Raw genomic sequence first — 12,257 nt, 5'->3', positions numbered from 1 at the left:
AATGCCTGAAGCACTCAATGGAAATTTGGAAAAACTGTTATTATTATTTAAAGTGCCATCACTCCATCACTGCTCTCTTGTTCTTCTGTTAAGACACAGTGCAATAGTGTATGCAAGACAGTGGCATCTATGACCATAATTGAACTCTGCAGTAGGCGTTTATTTCTCATTTTTCTGGAAGATATTTATGGAGCACCTACATTTATTCCACATACTGTGCCAGGTATTGTGATGACCATGATAGACACAGTTACTATCTTGACAGGGTTTACAGAAAATGTAAAAGACACAGTTAAATAATCAAGTATAATATTATTTGTGCCATGGTAAAGGAAAATAGAACCCTCTGGGTCAAAGATAAGGAGTGCCTAACCAGATGCAGTGGGCTAGGAAAGGCTTCCCAGAAAAGGGAATCTCTAGATTGGAACCTGAAGATTTAGTTCATCAAAGCCGGTGGAAGCAGAGTCTCAGACAAAGAACATCACACACAAAACCGAAGAAGCAAGTACATAAGAGCATTCAGAAACTGAAAGAAATTGAGTATAGCTGAGGTTAAAAATGCAAAGGGCAGGATGACAAGAGAAGGTTCTGGGGAAGGAAAGAGAGGTCATCTCATGAGGGGCTGTGTAAGGATTTCTGGTAAGGAGTTTGCATTTAACTCTAAGAGCAGTTGCAAGGCAATGAAGAACTTAAAGCAGGAGTGACATAGTCAAGCTTGAATTTTAGAAATCTCACCATTTTTTTCAGCAGTGAGGACAGATCCAAAGGGATAACACTGAATTTGGAGTAGAGAGGACAATTTAAGTTTCTTTGCAAGAGTCTAGAAAAGTGTTGGGTGAGGTCATCAAGAAGAAAGAGCCACTGGTTGACCAGTGAGCTGGACCCAGGCAAATCGGAGGCTCCTCAACCCTTCCCTGTCTTTGGAATATGCTTTCTGCTTGCCTTCCCTGCTCCCAGAAGCCGCTCCAAGGACACAGCCTGAGATAGTGATATGGTGTTGCGACCATCTGGATGGTTTATGTCACTGAACCCCATTAAGGCCACTATGTAAACTTTTAAGATTTGGCAGATGGATGCAGAATCTATTTGTATTGTGGCCGCCCCAAACCAGCCTTATAAGTACATTCTTCTGCTTATGAAGCCTGCTAGCTGCCAATCTAGAGAGATCTGCCTTTCTTCAGTCTCTTCCTGCCCTCTGCATACAAAGCTTGGTTTCAGATTTCACTTGGGAAGCTCCCAGGGTTTAGAGGCAACAAAAAGTAGTGCTGGTGGTATGGGCCAGGGTAGCATCAGTGATGGAAAGAAATGGATGGACTTGAGAGAAATGAAGAACTGGTAGGACTCATCATAGGTTGGGAAGAAGGAAGTCAGGGATGCCACCCAGGTTTCATTCTTCCCTGAGGACATGAGTGACTGACGACAGCAATTACTGTGAACACAAGTAAGACAGGAGGTTTGGGGAATACAGATGATGAGTTCAGTGCAGTTGAGCACAGTTGAAAGAATCCAAGAATATAAAATTTGAATAGCCAGGAGGGAAACTTTCCCACCCAAAATGAATCTTCTTCCCAGTGTATAGGACCTGCTGCACATCTCAGCAGGCTCACTATACCCTTGATGTTAGCCCATTTTAATAATAAGAACAGCAAGGGAGGGGCTCCTGGGTGGCACAGTTGGTTAAGCATCCATTCTTGATTTTGGCTCAAGTCCTGATCTTAGGGTTGTGAGGTCAAGCCCTGTGTTGGGCTCTGTGCTCAGCACAGAGACTGCTTAAGGTTCTCTCTCCCTCTTCCTCTGCTCCTCCTGCCCTTCTTCCTCCCTCTCAAATTAATAAACAGATCTTAAAAAAAAAAAAAAGAACAGCAAAGGAATATTAAATAGTTCTTGAGTGCCTGGAAATAAAAATAGGGGTTTCTTGTATTGCCTTCCAAAGCAAATTAAAAATTAAAAATGGATTTGCCTTGGGTGAACTAGATAAAAATAATTAAGAATATACTTATCATGATGAACACTGAGTAATATTAAATTGTTGAATCATTGTAAACTTGAAACTAATATAATACTATATGTTTATTATGCTTCAATATTTTAAAAAATGGACTTGCCATCACTTACAAAGATTTCTTGCCAGAAATACTGAACATGAATCCAATCGAGTCTCTAAAATCTAGAGTCTAGATCATACAAATTCAAAAATATAGGGTTCAGGAAAAAGAATGTCTTAATGAAATCACAAAAATCATAGAGATGCATCAGTAAAACCCAGAAAGCTAGATATTGAACATGGCAAACAATTTGGTTTCTTCAAACAAATAAATTGACTTTAAAAGAAAGGAAGGTCGGAGGGAGGAGGAGAGGGAAGAAGGGAAGAAAGACGGAAAGAAAAAGAAAGAGGAAAGGAGGGTGGGAAGGAGAGATTAAGAGAGATTTAAGATATACATTTTGCTACTTTGTTGCATATGGGATAAATGCAATATCTTTAAAATTTTGAAGAAGCAGCAGTAATCAAAGATGATGGATAGGCCTTACTTGAACCTTGATTTAAGAAGCCAACTTTAGGAAAATACTGTAACAAAATCAAAGAAGTTTTAATATCAATTAGATATTAGATGATAGTCAAGAATTACTAATTTTATGTGTGATAATAGTATTACGTTATATTTTATTTGAATCTGTTTCATTTTAGAAACATACAGCATTGTATTTGTGGATGAATGAAATGATTGATGTCTGAAATTTGCTTCAAAATAATGTAGTGCAGACAGAAGGGGAAGTAGGTAGAAATATATATAAAACAAGATTGCTCTTGTAATGTTAATTGTAATTATTGGAACTGGGTTCTACATTTGGATGCACTTGAAAATTTCTGTATGAAGTTTTTTTTTTCATTGACTTGCCAAGAAATGCACTATTTGAGGAAAGCCATAGCAAAAAAAAAAAAACAAAGAAAAAGAGCAACAGTTATGATGCAGAAACTGAGCATCCATGTATCCATTTCTGAAGAACTTTCTTTTATACATTGGATGTTCACTCTCTCCTGTGCAGTCACTCCTCTCCATTGTGCATGCTTGCAGGGGTGCCAAATGGAGCTTTGTTCCATATTCTCCGCAATTTCCTTTTCTCATTTGTTTGATAAGACCTAAACCTCATTAGATTGTCAGGGACATTTGGTCTTCTCTTTCCAGTTGTATATATATATATATATTTTTTGACATATTGAGGCACTTAAGGGCAATCTCAGAGATCTCCCCATCCTGCCCACATACTGACACTTCTCTTGCTGTGAAATTTGTTCAGTGATGTCCAAGACCTAGGAAGAAAGTACCTGAATTGCACAAGGACTGGGCTCAGGTAACATATCTTATTCAGCATGAAAGTGAAAACAGTGTAATAAAATATTTTACTAGCATGATTATGTCACTCTTATATTGAGCCCATTGCTCAGAGCACAGCACTTTAAAGAGCTAAAAGGAAATTACATCCATACGCCTGTCCTTTGTCATGAGTATTACCATTCCATATCTGCCCAAGCATGCGTCCAGTTCAACTTCATGATGAAACCTTATATTTAAATTGTGTTATATTTTTCAAATATAAATTAAGAAACCTTATATCTTAAGAACACTCTTTTTGAGATACTAAGTTACCTGTTCTACAACTATCAGAAGGTTTCTTACGTACCAAAACCCCTGAGAAAAGTACACTATGCCTTAAAAGTATTCTAAATGTATGGCAGAAGAGATTTTTTACTGACAATCGCAAGAAAGAACTCAAAAGCAGAAATGACTAAAACAGGACTAGGAGAGTCTCTAAGATGGAGAAAACAGAAGAACAACACAGAAAGAGGAGAGGTAGATGGTGGTAAAGACCAAACCTTCACAGTTCTGACTATATTGCTCTGTCGCTTCTTTTTTAATGTACCAACATCATATTTCTATGAGCAATAAAAATAGAAATTATCATTGCTATCTTTTGAGTAACCCATAGGAAAAGATCTAGAATCATTTCAGGATGGCTACATTTCTACCTGTTAAGAACACACCGTCCCCCTCCCCCTTTACTGAAGCTTCTAAAGTTAATGTTGGGTAAGTTATTGGCTGGCAGCAGCCACAACCACATACTTCTTCCCAATACAAGGTCATGCAGTTGAATTCTGAGAACTCATTTTCTGATAGATTTTTCTCCAACACCCCATCTCAATCAACAACCCTGAAGTACTGTGTACTATTTTAAAAAGGAAACCTCATTTAAACTGGAATCCAGATTCTAGAAGGGGAAACTCTTACACCCTACCATGTGTCATCAACTGCAGACTCAGAAGGAAGAGAAGACCTTGCAAGTCCATACTGCTTTACCACCCCCCAGGAGGGCAAAAGGTTGGCTACTCCCTTGGCAATAGCCCAGCCAAAAAGAGACTATCACAACTGAGCCAATGAAAAGCCACTATACTGCAAACTCCCAGTTTACTCCGATGGGCTTCTGTTTACAACAGCCCTTCTAGACGCTACCCTCCTCCTCTTCCATAAAAGAGAATTTCTCCCCTTTGTTCTCCAATTTGCCTATGGTTTTGCCTTTGTTTGCTTATCCTGAATTGCAATTTTCTACTATTTCCAAATAAACCTAGTTTTGCTGGTAAAATAACTAGCAGCTTCATTTTTAAGGTTAACAGTATATAAAGCAATTTAGAGAGTTTTGTGGAAACAACCTTTAAATTTAAGGAAATGAAGTAAAGAGAAGATGAAAATGCACCGACAAGCAGCAATTTGTTGAAAAGGCGATGAGTCGGTGTCTCTACTATAATTCACAGAACTCAGAGGGGATGTTTTTGGAGTATGCGTCCTATGAATTAAACTCCCTACTTGTCAAGTTATCACAGTAAAATTAGAGGCAAATTCCTTTGATTTTGAGTATTTCAGGCATTTGTCTGAAGTAACTCACTCATGAGCAGGATTTTAAAAATGTGTATAGTTCTCTCCAACCAAGAATAGTCTTCTTAATCTCAAGCATTGGAAGATGGCTCTAACGAACAGATTCATTTATTTTCTGCACCTGTGATTTTGTTCCTCAGTGGCATGAATAGCCATTGAGTATCTGGTTCAAAATCAGGACTTCTCTTTTCCAAATTACTCAGCTCCCAATACATTTACAGGTGAGTCAAGGAGGCATTATCTGATGTTTATGATATTGCCTTCCTGTAATGCCTGAAGAGAAAAAAGAGGTAATTATTTAGCTAGTGGGGTGGTAGAAAAGGAAAGGTACATTCTCATCGTTTTATTTTTTTTTTAAGATTTTATTTATTTATTCATGAGAGAGAGAGAGAGAGAGGCAGAGACACAGGCAGAGGCAGAAGCAGGCTCCATGCAGAGAGCCCGACGTGGGACTAGATGCCGGGTCTCCAGGATCAGACTCTGGGCTACAGATGGCACTAAACAGCTGAGCTACCCGGGCTGCCCCACATTCCCATTGTTTTAAATTAAAACAAAGGACATATCTAAAATGCTTTGTGAGGCAATCCTGGCTAGTTCTCTCTCTCTCTTTCTCTCTCTCTCTCTCTCTTTAAAGATGTATTTATTTGAGAGAGAGAGAGAGAGCAGAAGAAGAGGCAGAGGGAGAGAATATCCAAGCAGACTCCCACTGAGTACAGAGCCCAATGTGGGGCTCACTTGATCCCATGATCTATGAGATCAGGACCTGAGCCGAAACCAAGAGTTGGACACCTAACTAACGGAACCACCCAGGCACCCCTACATATATTTTTTCTTTTCTTTTTATTCCAGATGTTTCTTTATGATACATCAATCACATTTTCCTGGTTGCTGATAAGTGAATCATAATCCATACCATCTCACATATCATATTTTGGTGTGTAAGTAATGTAGACACATTTCTTATCACCTTCTTAAACACATATGAACACCTGTTGACTTTAATTGTTCATAGTTCTACATTAACCATACAGTCTACCTGATTTTCACCATCAATTCTAGGTCTATATTAAGATTAAAAGCAAGAATCTAATCTGTTAATGATTGACAGGGAGATTTTGGTCTCTCAATTTCACCTTGGAAAACTTGGAAGAAAATGAGGCAAACACGGGAAGAAGGGAGTCTCCCCTCATGACTGTCAGCCAACCTATGAATGTATTTATTTCTCATTGTTCATTTTTTACTGTGATATGGATCCAGGCAAAATGACTTTGCAATATCCCCACACTATTAGAAGAGTCTGATTGCTTGGAGTTAATTCCTTGGATCTAAGGAGTTTGTATATACAATATAATTTTTCCAACCAAGGAGGAAGTTGAATTTCTTTTTGAAGAGCATCTTTTTTTTGTTTGCTGGTTGGCTAGTAGTTGTTTTGTTTGTTTGTTTTGTTTTGTTTGTTTTTTTAATATAATGATGTGGAGATGCTCCTGGGGACACATGCGGCCCCTTCCAATCTTGAAGTGGTGGTTCCAAGTACTCTGCTTGCACAGTGCACATCGGGGCTCCATGCTGGGCAGTGCTATGCAGGGCTGGGCAGGGCTGGGCAGGGCCTGGCAGGGCTAGTGCTAGATGAAGAGCATCTTTGCAGAGTCAACTCCCTGCTTTAGAGCACCTCCCATAGTTTCGGCCCATTAACCCGAGCACAACAGCTTGATGAATTAATGCTTATATAGGCACAGTTGGCAGCTTCTAATTAAATAATTATGGTTAAACGTCTGCACAGAAGCTGTTATGCACCCTAGAAAGCCAGCTGTCAGCTTTATTGGTCCTAAGACAGAGGAAGAGTTAATACTTAGCTTGGGATGTTAGGTACAAAGGGAAGTATATCACATAAAATATATATGCTGTGCAATATGAAGTTGCATTGTTTATGCTAGCCTGTCCATGAGTGATGGAGAGCAAACTGCTCCTCAGCAACCTCTCAGCAACTCAACAAAGAAGGAAGCAATTATATGATCAGCAGAGCAGAACCTGTTCAGAGCAATATAAAGAGGACATGGTGTTAGACGGATGAGTCTTTGATGAACACACAAATGTCAGTGAGCTAACAGGCAAATACATTTCAGGTTTGGGGTCTCATTTAGATGAGTAAGTGACAGAAATCTAATGTCTTTTTTGTGGGGATTATGGTTGGTATGTTTTCATTTACTTGTCTAAAGCCTCGCAAAGTGCTATATTCAAATATTAGAAATTGCAGAACCAGGTAAATATCACAAACCTAGATTTGAACTCTTTCTAAGATGCATTTTTCCAAAAACTTAGGAACAGATATTTGTTCTACAGAATTACAGATAATGTCAGATTCCTTCACAGAAGGCTAAAAAGCTACAGTCTTATCTCTACACCCAAAGAAAGAAAAGCAGTATCTGGTGACTAACCTCCAGCATCGAGGAAGATATAGATTATAGATAAAGGCCATTGATAGGGTTGTTGGACCAAATAATGCTTATTATTATACATCAATATGTTCCTGAACTGATAGCTGACTTCATTTTGCTCCACAGGCTGTCCTTTCCACACAATCCATGTGTCCTCACTTCTAAAAATCTAATGTGTGATAAACCCAGCACAGAACAACTCAGCTTGCCACTGAATTCTTTATCATGTTCCCAGCACCATCTCCACATGGAGAAACACAACCGTTGGCAAAAATCAGTCCAAGAAATTCAGTCATACCTTTATGTTTTAAAAAACTTAGACATTTTAATCCTCCAAATTTATGGATTTGCCTTAAAACAAGAATAGAGGAAACTGAATGCTAATAGAAACATTTCTTAGGGAATTCATTTCACCCCATTCCCAGGCCCTGGTGAAAATCTACTGTTAAATCAAGCACTAAACTTTACAGACTGATTCACTATTCTCCCTTTAGAAATGAACAGTTTACAGTTTATTTAGAATGATGCCATTTCATGAAACAAAGCAATCTGTAGCATAAGTCGTCACTTAAGCCGATGCATTGACCTCTAAGAAAGGCTTACTTAGAAAGCTTCAGAACAATTGTTTCCACTCATTTTCCCCCCTCTAGTTCCCTTTTATGTCAGTAATTCTATCACCTCAGGTGTTTGAAGATATTTGCTTGTGATTGACAGTTCTCAAAGAGCTATTTCCTTTTAGATGGGTCTTAAATGAAGTTCAGTTTAATTAAGTCTGCAGTGCAACTCAAGTCTCAGTATAAAATGCTAAAGACTCAAACAGCAAATCTGTAAAGCCCATAAAAGCAAATTTCAGACTTAGTGGGGGAGCCAGGGGGTCTTTTGTCAGTCTATACTGCCATCTATCTAGCCGAGACCACGTCATTCTGTGCAACAGCCATTTGTGTTCTCAGAGCCCCAGTGAAAGCAAGTCTGGAGCAACCAGCTTAACAGATCCCAAAGTTCACACAAAAGATTGGACAGCACCACTTTATCCACTCTGAGTCTGCCAACCTCCCGTGGACCAAGAGCCAAGTTCGAACCATCATCTTCTCTTCACAATTCGATATCTGAGATATCTGCTTCCATTCCCCGTATATCTAAACCAGTATCATTTGCACAGGCCGTTGAATGTTCTCTAATGTCATTGATAAAACAGATAAAAGTTGCCTTAGATATGACATGAGACTTCAATTAGAACCTCTAATACTCTAGCTATGTATACCTCATGAGTTTAAAATAAAAATCCCAGAGTGTATTCCTTAGACACTGACTGGACATGCAGACCATAAACATCTGTAAGGAGAACTGATACAGATGAAAAACAATAAGAACCCTTTGTACTTACGGTAGAAGACATATTCAGTATAGCTTGACCAGATCTTATCATCTGTATATTGGTTGACAAAAGATGCTGTTACAGAGGAGTTACAGGCTACCATGTGGAATCCACACTCTGACAACATATCAAAAGCCCTTTCCAGATGCTTGAATTTGAGATAAAATCTGGAGGTGTATCGTTCTGGGGCTCGGTCAGGGTCTCTGCTCTCATTCAAAGTTTCTCCGAAGACCTCTTTTGCCAAGGAAATCCTTCCACAAACCAAAATCCGGGGAACTCTCCGAAACTTGGCATCTGCCTGCCCCTCTCTGCCCATGGTACAGGACCCCCTGTAGCCCACCGTAATGAAGCCCCATTTGCGGTCCGCAGGGAGCACTGAGGAAGGAGGGCAGATTCTCGTGTCGCTTCCTTGGGAGGCATCTTCAAAGTCACTATGGCAGAATTCGTCCGGGCTTTGCTTGATTTCATCAGGGGTCAGGAGTTTGACCAAGTCCGGGAGCTGGAAGTACTCAGCCTCCCTTTTCAGTCTTCCCCTTTCTGGGAAGTGATCAGGCAAGACCACCTGCCTGTCCCTGAGATAGTCCAGAATGTAACGGAACAAGAATCCATCTCTGTCAATGAAAAACCTTCCTTTGGAGTCCTTGGCTAGATCGTTAGCCGAGTCTCTCTTTGGGGAAAACATTTTCCACAGAAGGGAATGAGGGATGCTTATTAATGTGGAATGGCGGGTGAAATAAACCTGACCCCCAACATTCAGCTCCATGACCTCAGGGAAGGAGTTGGGAACTGCAGCCCCTTGTTCTCGAGAATAATAACGACTACAGTTTCCACTCAAAGCCATTGTCCCTTTCTTCTTGTTCTTCTCCTATTTTGATTTGAAGGTGCAATCCAATGGAGTCACAGCCTTATCCTTTGCATCAACTTGTCAAAGAGGAAAAAGGATGCTAACTTGTTAAAAAACGACCTTCTCTTACCCCAGGTTTTTTTTTTTTTTTTTTTCCCCCAAGAAAGCAAAATTTAGAAGAGTCCACAGGTGAAGTGATGCTGCAAAAGTAGTTTAAACCCTGGCTGGTGGTGAGCTATTACTTCATAGAATATCATCAACTCATCTCCATCCGATCTGCCCCAAGCTCAGTAGGCAAGGCAGGCCAAGTCCCCAGTTACTCAGAGGTCTGTCTGAAGGAAAAGAGAGAAAATTATTTCCTCAAACCCAGCATGAGTCAGAAAAAGAGACACCACTGGAGAGAGGAGAGGGAGGGAGAGGGAGAGAGGGACGGAGGGAGGGAGGATGGGAGAGAGGGAGGGAGGGAGGGAGGGAGAGATTATTTTACATAAGCAGCCCTGGAACTACTGATTTCAGCCATTCTTCAACTAAATTGTAGCTTCTCTCAAGCTATTTTGTGTCTACATGTCTATCCATATGCCTCTGTCTCCGGCAATCAGTATCAAAAAATATTTCTATTTGTATTCCTGCTTTACAAAGGAATAGAAGATTTTCAACTTCTAAAGCTGATTTTTTTTTTTCTCTCTCTCTCTCTCTCCAAGCTGGACAGGAAAACAGTAAGTCTCAGAACTTACCTTAGTGAGTGCTGGAAACCCAGTTCCTGTGAAGAAATACCCATTTGCAAAGCAATCAGAATCCACAGCCACAGAGTCTGGAGAGCTTGTCAGATCCCAAAGAGGTAAAGGACAGAGGTATCAATGAAAAGTGCCAGAGAGATGTGCTCTTAGAAAATAATAATTATATATATATAAATATTTATATAAATGTATATTTGTATGTGCGTATATAGGAATGTATTCACTCCCAATCTCAAGTTGAAACAAGTCACAAAAAAGTTAAAGCGTGGGGAGAGGTGTGGGTGGAAGAAGCCAGGCAGAGAAAAATACCTGACCAAAGCGTCTCCAGTAAAAAGGGAGAGAGAGAGGAAAAAAAAAAAAAAAAAAATCAAACCTTTAGAAAGAATCCTTAAAACAGAAGAGAGTTGGAAGAGGTCCTGGGACTTAGCAGCTTTTCAGAAAGCCCAGAAGCAGAAAGACAGGCAGAGGCGCCCTGCTGGGGTCCCAGGCAGCCGCCCCCCCTGCCGGCCCGGGCCGCGGACTCCCATGTTCCCAGGCAGGTGGGAGCCGCCGGGAGCGCAGCCGCGGGGCGCGGGGCCGGGGCCGGGGCCGGGGCCGGGGCCAGGGCCGGGGCGCGGGGCCGGGGCGCGGGCTTCTCCGGCGGGCGGCGGGGCTGGGCGGCTCCACGGCTCCCCGTGCCGACCGGCGGCTGTTGTGTCGGCGGCGCAGGCGGGACACCGTCCAGGGAAATGCCTATTACATCATCTTAAAGGAATACGGCTTGGGGCGAGCGCGGGAGAGCGGGGGCAGCGCGAGCAGCGAGGTCCGCGGCGGCAGGTCCCGGGGCCGCGCTCGCGCCTCTTGCTCGGTCCTGCTCGGGGCGGCCGCCGCCCTGAGCCCTGCGCCCTGCGCCCTGCGCCCTCCGCCCTGCGCTCTCCGCCCTGCGCCCTGCGCTCTCCGCCCTGCGCCCTCCTTGCTCCGCGCTCCGCGTCCTGCCCGAGCCCCGAGGCGGCCGCCCGCTCCCGCCTCCGCTCCTCCGCCGCCGCCGCCACTCCCCAGAAGGGACCCCCAGCCCCGCGGCGACGGAAACGCCAGTGACTTTGCATCGGAGAATCTACAAACCGACCCTTGGCACAGGCTCTGGATTTCCGCTGAAGGGCAAATTTCCCCTCTGTTGCTTTTTTTTTTTTTTTTTTTTTTTTAAAAGAAAAGAAAGAGCGCACAGCGAACGACCCCAGTGTTCAAGCCACAAAAGTGGCTTTGCCTTAAAAATCAAAGGGGATTAAACCCTGTTCTCCCTCGGACGCCCTCCGTTTTCCCCCTTCTTCTCCATCCCTCTGCCACCCTACCCCCAGCAAATGAATAAATGAATACAGTCTCTCCGGAATCAGTGATGTGCTCTCCAAAGAATACAGGAGGCCCGGATACCCTCGGAAAGCCCAGAGTTGACATCAGCAGGTCACTATCTTAGCTTACCTGTAAGACATGGTTACCTGCAACCTTTTCCTGGGGCTGTGTCTTGACTGAGCGTCTCTTTGGACATCCCCCAGCCCCCTCCCAACTCGTCCCAAGAGGACTCCGGTGGAAGACACGCCCGGCTAAGAGACATTTTACTCCTGTCCCAGAGGGCTTCCTTAAGTGCATCATTAGAGTTTCAGGAAGGCATTTCCAGGGCAACCTAATCCACTAACAAAGTGCTTCCAGTTGATCCTGCCAGTCAATAATGGTCCTGCCAACAGCTTACAGTAAGTGGACCATTTCTCCTTTAAAATGCCAGTGTCTTAGGACACACACTCCTCATCAGAATATAGTATTTCATCTATGAATAATACATGTGAGGCACACTCCATCCCAAATAATTGCTATTTTTTTAAAAAATGAAGGCCAAAGATGGACATGAAAGTATGAATTAGATACATTCTAAGGGATCGTGTGTTTATTGCCAACTCTTGCCCCCAA

The 12,257-nt window shown here is 42.2% G+C and overlaps 1 protein-coding gene across 4 annotated transcripts in view; it reads right to left on the bottom strand.

Annotated features, from left to right (window-relative positions):
* Positions 1-11,921, bottom strand: part of KCTD16 (potassium channel tetramerization domain containing 16) — a 260,538-nt gene extending 248,617 nt beyond the window's left edge. Inside the window, exons 1-3 of one of the 4 annotated variants that reach the window (XM_038530500.1) lie at positions 10,693-10,870; positions 10,317-10,401; positions 8,748-9,914 (exon numbers count right to left, since the gene is read on the bottom strand). In XM_038530500.1, coding sequence (XP_038386428.1) covers positions 8,748-9,579 — 832 coding nt within the window. In that variant the 5' untranslated portion in view covers positions 9,580-9,914; positions 10,317-10,401; positions 10,693-10,870. Of the gene's footprint in view, positions 1-8,747; positions 9,915-10,316; positions 10,871-11,774 lie in introns of those variants that run through there. The other 3 variants (XM_038530502.1, XM_038530499.1, XM_038530501.1) reach the window with 3 other exon arrangements.
* Between the last annotated feature and the right edge of the window lie 336 nt (positions 11,922-12,257).

This window comes from Canis lupus, chromosome 2 (genome assembly GCF_011100685.1).
Source record: "Canis lupus familiaris isolate Mischka breed German Shepherd chromosome 2, alternate assembly UU_Cfam_GSD_1.0, whole genome shotgun sequence".
NCBI classification, from domain to species: domain Eukaryota; kingdom Metazoa; phylum Chordata; class Mammalia; order Carnivora; family Canidae; genus Canis; species Canis lupus.
This window is presented reverse-complemented; position numbering and strand designations above follow the sequence as displayed.